This window comes from Crinia signifera, chromosome 3 (assembly GCF_055691185.1).
Source record: "Crinia signifera chromosome 3, ASM5569118v1, whole genome shotgun sequence".
Lineage (NCBI taxonomy): Eukaryota > Metazoa > Chordata > Amphibia > Anura > Myobatrachidae > Crinia > Crinia signifera.
In genome coordinates, this window is record NC_139219.1 from 47,261,952 (window position 1) to 47,277,370 (window position 15,419).

At 43.8% G+C, this 15,419-nt stretch overlaps 1 protein-coding gene across 1 annotated transcript in view; it reads right to left on the minus strand.

Moving 5' to 3' along the window:
* The window catches only part of LOC146063407 (uncharacterized), an 81,737-nt gene that overhangs the window by 41,640 nt on the left and 24,678 nt on the right, over positions 1-15,419 (minus strand). Inside the window, exons 8-10 of the mRNA XM_083175742.1 lie at positions 14,723-14,803; positions 13,009-13,120; positions 1,626-1,801 (exon numbers count right to left, since the gene is read on the minus strand). Of these exons, the coding sequence (XP_083031868.1) occupies positions 1,626-1,801; positions 13,009-13,120; positions 14,723-14,803 (369 nt within the window). The remainder of the gene's footprint in view (positions 1-1,625; positions 1,802-13,008; positions 13,121-14,722; positions 14,804-15,419) is intronic.

Here is a 15,419-nt window from a genome sequence, read left to right on the forward strand (position 1 = left end):
CCTCCCGCGGACCAGTGAATTGCGGAGTTTGTGTGGATTGGGAGTGGGGCTATGGGACATTAGCCTTGTCTCCGCCCTCTGACGTGCAGCATTGGGTCTCCTCTCCAGGCTTCTCTCAGAGAGCCAACTTAAAAAGTCGGTAAGTATGTTTATTACAAGATCTGAACGCTCCTTCTTAATAAGCAGATCCAGGAAGGCAGAGTTTCTGTGGTTGGAGTGTGACCTCATACACAATCAGATGTGGCCAGCATCCGTCTGGATTCACTAGACATTCCAACAGATACTCCTACCACCTGATTCATATCATCATTAGGATTGACAATCTGTTTTTTTTGGTCCATACAAGATGATAACAAATGACAGAACAACGGAATAGTCTTCCAGCAGATGTTGCAGCGAATGAAAAAAAAAAAGTGTAGGGAAATCAAAAAGCTACAGTAAAGAAATATTTAAAATAAAAAATAGGTACTCTTTACCTAGAACGGCGCCCATCGCGGGCATCGCATGTACATCTCATGCCATTATAATGGCATGCGATGCGACCGATGCGATGCCCGCGATTTCACATAGAAATGCATGTTAAAATGTAAATCGCGTTGGTTGCATCGCATGCGACCAAAAATCGTATGCGATGCGACCGACGCGATTACCGCGATTTTACATAGGGAACAATGTTAAATGGGCCAATTGACCCGATTTTACATAGGGAACAATGTTAAATGGCCCACAGAGCCCAAACAGCCACCCTCAAGTGTGAAATGGCCCCCCCAATTGTTAACGCCACACCACGATCAACGTCAACCCGAAGTACGCGTCCTCCGACCTTTTCATACCCCAACTATCCACGTCGGCATGGAGTTGAGAATAGAAAGTGTGGCGAGCGCAGCGAGCCACCGAGCCCGAATCGCGGCGAGCCTTGCGAGCCCCGCGAGGGGACGCAGATACCTGTGGAGCCCGCGAGAGGACGCGGATACCTGCGCTCGCCACACTTTCTATTCTCAACTCCACGCCGACGTGGATAGTGGGGGTATGAAAAGGTCGGAGGACGCGTACTGCCGCCCCTCGCGGGCTCACTGTGCTCGCCACGCTTCGGGTTGACGTTGATCGTGGGGTGGCGTTAACAATTGTGGGGACCATTTCACACTTCAGGGTGGCTGTTTGGGCTCTGTGGGCCATTTAACATTGTTCCCTATGTAAAATCGGGTCAATTGGGCCATTTAACATTGTTCCCTATGTAAAATCACGGTAATCGCGTCAGTCGCATCGCATGCGATTTTTTGGTCGCATGCGATGCGACCGACGCAATTTTTTACCTTGCGATGCCCAAGATCAAAATCTTGGGCGCCGTTCTAGGTAAAGAGTACAAAAAATATTAGCCAGATTCTTTATCAGTCATTTTGTGAAATTTTCCTCTATTAAACTTGTTAAATTTTATGAATGATTAATCTGAAATAAAAGAACATCCAATAAAAGTTATGTCTTTGTCTAAAGATATCAAATATAAAGTTATCATATGTGGTATAAGAAGGATCACATAACTATGGGAAAAATATAAAAAAATAGTACAAAACTAAAAGCTTTCTTAAATCTCTTATTTCGTATAGATCTGAGAAAGCTGCACTTACTTTCTTCCTTAGCCCATACATCTCTGCTGCATAGTGACACTCCTCCAGCACTGTGGCGAGATAGAAATGTAGCTTGGAGCTCTTTGGGTTCAGTTTGATTGCTGATGCGTAGGCCACTGTTGCCTGACTGAGAGCATCCAAGGGTGAGGTCCCTTCCTTGTAGTTAAGCAAATCACCTATTATAGAAAATAAATAGCAGATGCTTGGTATGTTATTTATACCCCTTTCACACCAGAAGCAAATTTCCAGAGTTAAATCTTTTCAACACGAGAATTTGCTGAAAAACCCGGATTTTTCTTTGGTGTGAAAGGGTCAACATGGGTCTTAAATCCCAGCAAAAAAATGAGTTTTTTTTGGATTAACTTGGTGCTAATCGCTGCCCTGGATTCTGTCAGATTGTATGAATCATCTTACCTACAAAACATAGATAGATGCAGAAAAAGAAGTACCAACAGTTTCCTTATGCTGCTGACCAGGATTCAGTATTGAATCCCGGCGGTCGGGATCCCGGCGTTCAGAATCCCGATGCCGGAATCCCGACCGCCGAAATGCCGACAAGGGGGGGACGTGGATCGCCCCCCCCCTTGCGGGCTCGCTGCGCTCGCCACGCAGCGGGCCCGGTGCCTCGCTACGCTCGGCACACTAATTTATTCTCCCTCCAGGGGTGTCGTGGACACCCCTGGAGGGAGAAAGTGTCGGCATTTCGGCGGTCGGGATTCCGGCATCGGGATTCTGAACGCCGGGATCCCACCCACCGGGATTGTAACTGCATCCCCCTGACCAAAGGTATTTTCACTAGATAGGTACCCAAAATAAAGAAATGAAAAAAAAAACACAATACTGTAATAATGTTTTAACAGTATTTAAAGAGATACATCTTGCAATTAAATCCCTCATACATGTAAGGGGGACTCGCACCCTGTGGATTGGTCTACTGTTTAAGGTAGACCAAAATTGCTTGTAGGGGGAGCGGTCACGTCACCGTCAGATCACCCATGTATCCACTTCCAATTGCAACATATGAAAAAAATAAAAAGCTGGTATGGTGTAATACCGCAGGCGTCCCTGCAGCCTCTCCCGGTGTGAGTCCAGTGTTGTTCACCATCTATTCCACGGCCAACGTGTTTCCAAATCACAATGGTCTCTTTTTTAAGGCTTTGAAAGATTAATTGTAATCCCTTCCTTTATTCTTATTTGCACATTCTTGAATCTTCATAATTCCGCTAAATGTATTGTGGTATTGTTATTACTGTATTTTAACTCTTTGAGTGCCAAGTGAATTTTTCCAAATTGGTGTGAAAATTGCCAAGCAAATATCTGTATTCATCATATTGACCATGTTTACCTTTTAAAGGAAATATAATCTTTTTTTTAAACAACACTTTTTATTTTAATTCATATAACAAATATGATCAACGCTTGCATTTTTAGCCAATATTTTGCTGATCTTTCACAAAGACGTTGGCACTGAAAGGGTTAAAGATCAATAGATAAAGTTTTCTTTATGGACAGCATCTACTGAACCTGCGATCCACCATTTGTTGGTCTGAGTTCTCTGAATGTGGAAAATTGGTAAAAAGATAGCACCTCCCCTGAACTTATATTTGGGAAATCCTTATGGTAGTTGGGTGATGAACAAGTTATAATTTGAACAATTGGGTGCACTGGTACTTCCGCTTCTCCCCTACAAAATATTAAACTGGCCACTATCTTTACCTTATTCTTATATTACTATTGTTTTAGATAAAGTAACATGACAATATTGTTTGTTTTATGCAGTAGCACACGCAGGGGGGTTTCTGGGTACCCAGAAACCCCCCCCCCAGGAGTCTAAGGGCCCTAGGCTGAAAGCTAAGGGTTCCCTCTTTCCATGGGTACAAGAATTTTAAAAATCGGCCCTTGGGAACCGGAGATATCTGACTTCAAAGCAGTGGTCCCCATCCAAGCCTGTTAATTGCTCTTCCCAGTCATATATTTCAGGTTCTGTCTGACTCAGAGTTTCTCTGAGGGTATATTCCAAAAGCTGGGACTCTCCCCCATTGGTGGACACTAGTAGCTTGTCTCTACTGTGCCCAGAACCAGAGATATCAGCCTTCCAGCAGCTGGTTACTGCTCCAGCTCCACACACCTGGTATGTAGTTTTATATTCTCGTTGGCAGATTGCTCTGCCTCCTGAACTCTGATCCCCTAGTCCCCAGTACCATTAGTAGGTGGGATTCTCTAGTTTTTAAATCCATTAAAATCTAATAAATGTATTTCTGGGAACTGGAGATATCTGCAGTCAAGCAAGCTGTCCTCCCACCAGAAAATTATGAATAATAAGCCCAATCCACTATACACCCCTCCTCTGCATATTAAACATCCTCTACCACCCTGCAAGTTATGTGTCAGGGCCCCTTCATTCAGCCCAATGCCCCCATCTCCCACCCTATCTCCCACCATCTGTGCAGTAAAGGGGTAATTAATGGAAATTACTGATCCGGGCCCTATGTGCTGAGCGGTTGATAAAATACCCCCTACCACCCGGGGGACATCAAAGCTTCCCCCACCCCTACCGCTGGAGGATCAGTAGTGGCCCCAATACATTGCTATGCCCAGGGGTCTACACTGCTGTTGACGCCCCTGTATGTATGTATATATATATATATATATATATATATATATATATATATATATATATATATATATGTATGTATGTATGTATGTATGTATGTATGTATGTATATATGTGTGTGTGTATATATATATTTTTTATTATTATTATTATTATTATTATTATTTATATACATTTGGTCTATCTATAATACTTTAACTGACCCGGCATATACTGGGTCACCTAAGTGTCCATCTCCGTGCTTTGCTCCGCCCCTCTGGAAACCCCCTTCTGAAAATCCTGTGTTTGCCACTGTTATGCTATTAAAAACAGTTTATTACGGGTGTTTTTTTCAGGTTTTTTTTGTTAGAGACCAATTATTACAGCGTTTTTACAGAAAATCTTCTGTTAACTTAAAACCAATGTTTTCCGACGACATATGTATTCATTAAAAATCCAACTTATTGTTGAAAAAAAAAACAGTCTCCAGAGGTTTCTATCGGGGTCTGTGACACTGGCATTAGCTGCAGTAAAATACCAGGTGCAGGACCGGAGCAGAAATGGTACTACGCAGGAAAATGGACAGACACTGATTTGTGATGCGTTATACATAAATCCTTTAGCACTATGCTACTACAAATTTTACTGCTACAATCTTTGGAAATAAACAAGAGGTAATTCTAAATACATTGTAGGTACCATATAATTATTAAAACAAAGTAGAACCCAAAATCTCTATCACTGAAGAATCTCTCTACTTTGCCAGCTGCATACTCAGAAGCACCCAGAAAAGTACAGCTAGGCTGTGATGTTTGAAATGTGTGTTCAAACTGAAGTGTCAATGGGCCAAATGTACTAAGCTTAAAAAGTGATAAAATGGAGAGTGATAAACCACCATCCAATCAGCTCCTTACTTTCATGTCACAGGAGGTGTTTCAAAAATGACAGGCATTATTATTATTATTATTATAATTTTATTTATAAGGCGCCACAAGTGTTTCGCAGCGCCGTACAAAGGAACAATACAGGGAGACAAAACTTAGCATAACATTGAATAAATAACAAAAGTAGAGTACAAATAAAGAGCACCACAGTTCAATACACATTACAGCTTAACTATAAGTAGTGAGGACTCAATCAACATACAACTAGAGCAGGCATGTCCAAAGTCAGGCCCGGGGGCCAATCGAGGCCCGTGCTGTCATTTCAAGCGGCCCGCAGCCTCCAGCTGGAAGCGGGCAGAGCATCAGATGTGGGAAGCACAGCACAGGACACTAAAGGTGGGGCCCCGGCAAGCGCGCCTTTACCTTGCTGTCTGCTGCAGTGAGGAGGTGCCGGCCACCACATTCAGATGTGTTTGGTGTCCTACCCCTGCTGCTGCAATCGTATATCACCCTACTCCACAATAACAGTGACAGCAGTGTGTGGGGAGGGGGTGCAGCAAGGGAGAAGCTTGCTCCCATTACATGCAGAGTGGAGGAGGGCAGCAGCGGGAGCCCAAGCATCTCCTGTCCTTGCAGTGCCTGCTTTGCCTCTCCGTTCTCTGGCTCACACAAGGGGCTGGGAAACCTACAGAGAAGGGAGGGGGCAAAGTGGGGGACATACAGTGAATGGAGGCAGTGATGGCCATTCAGAGAAGGGGGAGCAGGGGCAGGCTGGGGGACATATAGTGAATGGGGGCAGAGTGGGGTACATAGTGAATGGGGGTCATACAGTGAAGGAGGGTCAGGCTTGGGGACATACAATGAATGGAGGCACTGATGGACATTAAGAGAAGGGGGCAGGCTGGGGGACATAGTGAATGGGTGCAGAGTGGGGAACATACAGTGAATGGGGTACATACAGTGAAGGAGGGGCAGGCTGGGGGAAATACAGTGAAGGGTCAGGCTGGGGGACATACAGTGAATGGAGGCAGTGATGGCCATTCAGAGAAGGGGGAGCAGGGGCAGGCTGGGGGACATATAGTGAATGGGGGCAGAGTGGGGTACATAGTGAATGGGGGTCATACAGTGAAGGAGGGTCAGGCTTGGGGACATACAATGAATGGAGGCACTGATGGACATTAAGAGAAGGGGGCAGGCTGGGGGACAGAGTGAATGGGTGCAGAGTGGGGAACATACAGTGAATGGGGTACATACAGTGAAGGAGGGGCAGGCTGGGGGAAATACAGTGAAGGGGCAGGCTGGGGGACATACAGTGAATGGGGGCAGAGAGGGGGACCATTCTGATGTGATTAATGATTTAAAGAATGTCATGCTGATTGCTCGGCCCCCCACACATTTACACTTCACCAAATCTGGCCCTTGTTGCAAAAAGTTTGGACACCCCTGAACTAGAGGCTTGAGGCCAATGATGGAGATGAGTATGCAGACGAAGATGGTCACTGAGTGTTTGAGTATAGGAGAGCTGTGAGTGAAATGTGAAGAGAAGAGGGCTTTGACAACAGGAGGGAAGAGAGCCCTGCTCGGAGGAGCTTACAATCTAGTAGGAAGGGGAGACAAACAGATTACAAGAGGTGCAAGCAAGTGGGTGGTGGCTAGATAGTAGGATGTAAACAGGCAAGGGGTCGGAGAACCATCTAGTTTATGCAGTGGAAGGGTACGCTTTGATGAATAGGTGAGTTTTCAGTGCCCGTTTGAAGCTTTGCAAGGTCAGAGAGAGTCTAATTGAGCAAGGGATTGCATTCCACTGAAGGGGTGCAGCACGGGCAAAGTCCTGTACTCTAGCATGGGAAGCAGTGAACAGGGTGGAGGAGAGACGACAGTCATCAGCCGACCATAGAGGGCGGGAGGGTGTATGAATGGAGATGAGGTTAGAGATATATGGAGCAATGGAATTAGAGATGGCCCTGTATGTGAGTGTGAGGTGTTTGAAGAGGATTCTGTAGGGGAGTGGGAGCCAGTGCAGATTTTGTTGAAGGGGAGTGGCAGAATTAGAGCGGCGGGAGAGGAAGATAAGCCTGGCTGCCGAGTTGAGGACAGATTGGAGAGGAGTCAGTTGGGATAGAGCGAGGCCGGTGAGGAGAGAATTACAGTAGTCAAGCCGTGAGATAACCAGTGAGTGGATGATCAGCTTAGTTGCACTCTGTGAGAGAAAGGGCCTGATGCGAGCAATGTTGCGTAACTGGAACCGGCAAGAATGGGCCAGGGCTTGGATGTGGGGTGCAAAGGAGAGGGAGGAGTTGAGAGTGACACCCAGGCAGCGGAGTTGGGGAACGGGGGAGATTATGGTGTTGTTGATAGTGATAGAGATATCAGTAGGGGGCATAGCTCTGGGTGGGGGAAAGATAATAAGTTTGGTTTTGTCCAGATTCAGCTTCAGAAATCGCTCAGACATCCAGGAGGAGATGGCAGAGAGGCTGTTGGAAACCTGAGAGAAAACAGTGGGGGACAGATCAGGAGAGGAGAGGTAGATTTGCGTGTCATCAGCATAGAGGTGATATTGGAAGCTAAAAGAGTTAATGAGTGCACCCAGAGAGGAGGTGTACAGGGAGAACAGTAGGGGGCCAAGGATGAAACCCTGAGGGACCCCGACAGGAAGGCTGGAAGGTGGTGAGGTGGAGCCAGAGGCAGAGACTAAGAAGGAACGGTTGGAGAGGTAAGAGGAAAACCAGTTGAAGACTGTGCCAGAGAGGCCAATGTTTTGGAGTGTGTGGAGGAGGAGAGGGTGATTCACAGTGTCAAAGGCAGCAGATAGGTCCAAAAGGATAAGCAGGGAGAAGTGCTGATTGGTTGGTGGTTTATCACTCTCCATTTTATCACTTTCAAGGCTTAGTACATCTGGCCCAATGAGTGTAGACCGTAGTGCGTTACATAGGCCCGATTTCAGTTTGGATAAAGTATATGCTTATATAGGTTACATATGGTAATGCAGCAGGGGTTGCCTGGCATAAGTAGATACCTCCTGCATGCATGTGTGATCCTCTTCTGCCTCCAAGGACACAGCATCGGATCACCTGTGATACTAGTCAAGTTGAGTAACCCGTCAGGTTACATAGACCAGTCAGATCAGCTCCATCGGTGAGGCAGGGAAATCTTCATCGGAAGACGGAGGCCTTGACCTTTGCCCTACCACAAAATGGCAACACAGCTCTGTCTTGTGAAACGGAGGCCATCGCCACTCCTCCCCACCCCCAAATGGCTGCAGATATTTGCAGCCGCTTTGTGAGAGACGTGGCAGAACCGGTACTACACATGTAGTAGGGGCCCTGAGCATGAGATCAATACATCTGGAGGGGGGGCTGGGATGCGAACCTGGTCCTCTATGGTCGCTATATCGACGACCTGTTCTTTATTTGGCACGGTAGCACTGAATCAGTTAACAATTTTGTTATGCACCTTAATAATAACACTTATGGTTTATCCTTCACCCAATCACATCACCCCACACATATGAGTTTTCTTGATGTCACGGTGGAGGTGGTAGAGGGAGTCTTAGGAGTCACAGGCTACAAAAAGCCAGTTGACGTTTGTAGCTTTATCCCCTACACCAGCAATCACAAAAAAAGCTGGCTTAATAACGTCCCAAAAAGCCAAATACACAGGATAAGGCGTAACTGTACCTCGGACACTAAATTTGTGGAACAAATGAGCAGCCTTTTGGAGGAATTCAAAAAACGTAAATATCCCCAACCTGTTCTTACTGAGGCTCTGGAATACGCCGGCACCCTAAATCGCAATGAGATCATTGCCAATAGCAACAAACAAGGCCCCAATAGTAGAGCTAAAAAGGTGGACAAATTTAAAGATGGAGGTAAAAACAGACTATGTTTTATTTCAAAATACAATGTAGCCGCCAATAAAATTTCTAACATAATAAAGAAAAACTATAAATTACTTAGCACTGACCCGATATTGAGTGCCACTTTAGAAAAAGAACCAACTGTCATATTTAAACGTGCACGCAACTTAAAAAACATTTTAGCACCAAGCTTCTTTAAGGGCTCTACAGAGAAGAAAACAGGGGCCACACAAAGCACTATAGCAGGACCAAAAATAACAGGTTTCTTTAGGTGTAATCATGCCCAGTGTATGACTTGCAAGCATGTAATGAATAAAACTCAAAAAATCACAGCTTCAAATCATGAAAAGATTTATAACATAGAGACGTTTATCAACTGTACAACTAATTACGTAATCTATTTATTAATATGTCCTTGTAACACCTACTATGTAGGACGCACTATCCGCCCCCTCAAGACTAGAGTCTTGGAACATAGGAGGAACATAGTGAAGAAACTCATGAACCACAGTGTACCCCGCCACTTTGTAGAACATCACGGTGGGGACCCTGTGGGTCTCAAAGTGATAGGTTTGGAACATATAGCTCATACCAGCCGTGGAGGAGATCGCTTCAGGACTCTATGTCGACAAGAGGCGGCATGGATCCTGAAGTTACAGACTCTTAAACCCCACGGTATGAATGAGACTATAGATCTGGAATTCATTTAAACAATCTAATCATAAACCCTTTGATAAACTTCTAAAAATACCCACGAATTAATAAATAATAAAAAATAAAAAACAAAAAATAAAAAACAAAAAATAATTTAAAAAAATAATTTAAAAAAATTTCGAGAAGTTAATACATAATTGTGAAATAACCCTCCCTAAGAAATTTTGTATTCCTTTCCCCATAAAATTGCTAAAAATTGCTAAAAACCGTTAAAAATTGTTTTAAAAAACCGTTAAAAATGTTAAAAAATGTAAAAAATCGTTTAAAATCACATATAATTATTATATTGGTCTCTGTACGCAATAAGAAGCAACTCTCTAATTTTATGTACAAATATACAAAAAGAACAAAATTAAAAATGTTCTTTTGAAATAATGAATGATTTTCGTACTCTCTCCACTGTCTCTCTCTTGTGTGTGCTCCAAAATCTACCCCACCGGCATACACTGTTTCATTGTATTATGGGATCTAATCCAAGGTCGGGTGCATTTGAATATCTCGGATAATTCATTTGTCTCATATGTGGGATGCATATGTTCTAACATTCACTTAATGCATCACTACAAGCATTAAACATTGTATCCCACATATATATATATATATATATATATATATATTTGTTGATTTGTATCCGTTCTCCTATACCAAAATAGATATATGTGCATGCATCATATATCTTGATACATTGAACGATTATGTATGATTTAATTTAATTTCTTCCTGTGCTTCTGTGTCCAAACATCACTGTAGGCTGCGCGCACATTCTAGCGATATATCGCGACTGATGCTATTATGCACTATCTGTGTATTATATATGCGGGGTGTCTAGCCTCCCTTTTCAAGTCCTTATTACTCTATCTTTAGCTATATTGATATGTTTAAGATGCCTTTTGCCTGTAGTGATGATTGTCTACAGGCTTGAACACAGTCGGATACAAGACATTTTAATATTATATAAAAGGTGCATCCTATATGATGAAGGATTCCAATAATGGTCTGTCAGTGTGGCTTTTCTTAAACCTGGATATGAATAAATGTTTAATATGTGTACCTTACGGACACATCAAAAGATAATGGGAAACGCACTGCACGCCCTCGAAATGTCTGCACATAGTGTAGACTTATGTGTATCAGCAACTTTATTTGATATACTATATATGGAAAAAGTTCTGCTGCCCTAAATGTATCTTTATTTATTTATTTTTATTTCTATTATTTATTATTTCTATTTTGTTTTTGATTTTGATTTTGATTTCCTCTTTTTTATTTTTTATATTTATTATTATTTTTATTATTTTTATTTTTATTTTTATTTCTATGTTGATTCCACCCTCTTTATTGTAATTATATACTCTTTATATATACAAACATGTGCCAAAAGAATATATCGCTATTTGTGCAGAAAATAGCCAAATAGGAAAGCTGTAATGATTGCTGCAGCTGACTCATAAAGGGCGGGATGTTATAACATCCGCGGCCCCCCTTCGCCGGACATCGCATTTTTAATAACGGCATATGCTATAACATATGCCGTTATTCATGCAAGGGACAGCTCTTGCGGTAAGAGCTGTCCCTTGCGATGCGGTGCCGGCACTGGACTTCCGGGTCTGTGACCCGGGAGTCCATCTGCGCATGCGCAGACCCCGGCGCCGGCCGCAGGTCACGCTGGGAGGGATCCGTGACGGATCCCTCAAACAGCGCTGCGGTAAGAAGCCCATAGGCTTCTGCAGGGATTCGCCAGCTTTAGCTGGCGATTCCCTCCGCAGCGCTGACACTGCGGAGGCGCCATATAGCATATAGAAATGCGGTAGAAACCCCGAAAACGGGGTTTTTACCGCATTTCTGCTATATAGCATCCCGCCCAAAGTGTAAACACTGAAATGAAGCTGCTAATTGTGTAGCCTTGGACAACTGGCCACACACACCTGTGTACAAAATCCAGGTATAAAACCAGCCCACAAAGCTGCACTTCCTATCCCCAATTGAAAAAGCTGCCGTAGTGCGGCGAAACGCGTCTTGGACAGGAGCCCCACTGCTGCCATTTGAACCAGTGGACCTGGAGGTAAATCTCAATTACTGAGCCCTATTATATCCATCTCACCTCGGTCCCTGGTAACCACCTACAGGCGCAGCAGCGGCGTTGTGCTGAAGACGGCAGCAGCTATTGAACTTTCTGCAACATACAGCTGTCCCGTGTCTCTGGTGGAGCGCAGGAGACCGATACTTCCAAACAGCCTCTGCCCGCGTCAGTGTCCAGCGGCTTGTGTTTGGCTGTCTGGCCGTCACAGCCGCTCTGATAACATCTGACACAGTACGCAGGGCATTTGGCGTGGTCTACTTTTCCCTCACTAAAATCTATTGCAGAGCAATTATTGCTATACAAGATCTGAAGCTGCCGCCTTCATCGACACAAGTGTCGACCACAGTGTCACACCACCCATCCTGCTGGTATTTCAAAGCTTTTGGAAAATCACCTTTGTGGATTACAAATACCCTGTTGGGTCACTCTACAGCCTTTCTTTTATCCCCAAGAAGTGTTGGCGATTTATCCCCCAATTGGGACATCATTTCCTGGCTTCATATGCGCATATGAAAAGAAAGCAATTAACCAGGACTTGGTAACTATATACTGCACTTTAAACAGCTGCTAATACTGCACATGCTTTTTAATAATAACATTTTTATATTTGTATTTATCCTTGTATTTTCTTTTTCATCTTTTTATTTATTTATTTTTATTTTTTATTTTTATTTTTATTTTTTATGTTTTGATTTTATTTTTATTTTTATATTTATTTTTATTTTTTATTTTATTTTTTATCTATTCATTATACTGTGTTCATTAATTTGAATAATGCAAATAATGTTTGTATGATTTGTTTATTGAATAAATTGTATACCTGTGTGCAAGAGGCGCCTACTGGTATCTCTTTTTCTTTTGTAAACTCTTGCTTTTTTGGGGGCGGCAACCCCCTCCTAGAGGGCAGCCATTTGCACACAGCACACACACATTAGCCCATAGCGCTCAGAATCTTTTGCTGCAGGGGCCCTGAGCATACAGTACATTGTGGTTTTTTACCATATAGCTGAATCAAGCCCAATTTTCGAGACTTAGCAGTGATAACGATTTATGAGTGAAACATAACTTCCTGCTAATATGGGAACTCCTAAACATACATTGCTGATCCTTTCCTATTGGACAAACTTGCATTTATGTTTAGTGAGCTTTTAATGTAGATTGTATGGCAAACTACTTGGCATTTAATATTTCCGAGCACGGGAGAAAGACTTTACTCCTGCAGATATGTTTGAAATAGAATGAAAATAAATGTTTACCTGACTTAGGCAGGTTCTGCTTATAAAGACGTAGCTGTTCCTCTGCTTGGCAGCACAGACTGTCTACGTTACTGCCATGCAGCTGCTGAAGCCTCTTCTCCCAGCTTCTTTCCTGTGCATAAATGTCAGCTGTGAGAATAGGCACTAGGTAGCAGAACAATGCATAATAATAAGAATAATAATAATAGTTATTCCATTCATTACTGCGTGACAGTGATTAAACAGTGATACGGGCGCTAATGTCTGTGTGGCGGTGCCCCATGCGCCCCTCAATGAATTGCTATGAGCTGCATGTGCAAATAAGGTGCATGAGCCTAACCCTCCCCTTCAATAGCCTAACTCTAACCTTCCAATAGCCTAACTGTAACCCTCCCATCCCAAAGCATAACCCTAACCTTCCCTCCCATAGCCTAACCCTTCTATTGCCTAAACCAGGACAGGCCAACCTGTGGTTCTCCAGATGTTGTAAAACTACAAATCCCAGCATGCCTTGCCACAGTTTTAACACTCCCTTATAGCAAAACTGTGCCAAGGCATGATGGGATTTGTAGTTTGACAACATCTGGAGAGACACAGGTTGGCCAGGCCTGGCCTAAACCTCTGCTCTCATAGCCTAACCCTCTAGTCCCATAGCCTAACCGTAACCTTCTCTCTCATAGCCTAACTCTCCCCTCCTATAGCCTAACTCTAACCCTCCCATTCCATAGCCTAACCCTCCTGTCCCATAGCCTAACCCTAACCCTCCCTCTATTGCCTAACTCTCCCCTCCTATAGCATAACTCTAACCCTCCCATTCCATAGCCTAACCCTCCTGTCCTATAGCCTAACCCTCCCTCTATTGCCTAACTCTCCCCTCCTATAGCATAACTCTAACCCTCCCATTCCATAGCCTAACCCTCCTGTCCCATAGCCTAACCCTAACCCTCCCTCTATTGCCTAACTCTCCCCTCCTATAGCATAACTCTAACCCTCCCATTCCATAGCCTAACCCTCCTGTCCCATAGCCTAACCCTAACCCTCCCTCTATTGCCTAACTCTCCCCTCCTATAGCATAACTCTAACCCTCCCATTCCATAGCCTAACCCTCCTGTCCCATAGCCTAACCCTCCCTCTATTGCCTAACTCTCCCCTCCTATAGCATAACTCTAACCCTCCCATTCCATAGCCTAACCCTCCTGTCCCATAGCCTAACCCTAACCCTCCCTCTATTGCCTAACTCTCCCCTCCTATAGCATAACTCTAACCCTCCCATTCCATAGCCTAACCCTCCTGTCCCATAGCCTAACCCTAACCTGCCCTCTATTGCCTATTCCTAACCCTCTCCTCCCATTATCTAATCCTAACCCTCCTCTCCCACAACCTACTCCTAACCCTCCCCTCCCATATTCTAATCCTAACCCTCCCCTCCCATAATCTAATCCTAACCCTCCCCTTCCATAATCTAATCCTAACCCTCCCCTCCCATAATCTAATCCTAACCCTCCTCTCCCACAACCTACTCCTAACCCTTCCCTCCCATAATCTAATCCTAACCTCCCCACCCATAACCTATTCCTAACCCTCTCATAACCTAACCCACCCCTCCCACAGTCCACTCCTAACCCTCCCATAATTTAACCCACCCCTCCCATAACCTAATCATTTTTTATATTTCAGCATTACACGTGTAAACAACGTGAATATGAATATTTTATTATAATAATGCATCATCTACCTGTACTGTGTGCATAAGGCACGGTTCTAAGGATTTACTTGTTGAAAAGTCTTCTTTATACCACTCCGATTCTGTTACAGTCTGCGAAAATACAAAAATTAATACCTACAATAAAAGGAGCTTTTATTTTATTAAAACTGGAAGAAATCATCAGTCAAGTAATTTTTTCAACTTAGTTGCATCATAAAACAAACTATTTTGTGACCAGGATGTGGTCAGCATACTGCCGGTAGGATGCCAGCAGATGTAATTATGGTGCCAGAATTCCGACACGGTTCAGAATACTGACACTGGAATCCCAGCAGCCTAATTGTAAGTATGCCAGGTCTGGTCAGGATTAGGAAGTGGGGGAGGGGGGTTGGGTTTAGGCACAAGGGGAGGGTTAGGGCTATACAGTAATGCAGATGGTTAGGGTTAGGTAGGGAGTAGGGGGAGAGGGTTATGGTTATTGCAGGGCACCTGTCAGGATCCCCAGCATTGGGATGCAGCTAGCAGTCTTCTGACTGCTGGGGATGCATATGTTTTCCTTTTTAATCTATTTATGAAAGTGATACATATCAATGTTCTAATGCCCCGTACACATGGTGAGATTCTGACAAAATTTCTACTAGATTTTGAATATAATTGATCACTGGATGTCAGCTGTCAGCGACCATTGAATGATGAGGGTGTTCACCCACAGCCTGTGAATGGATGT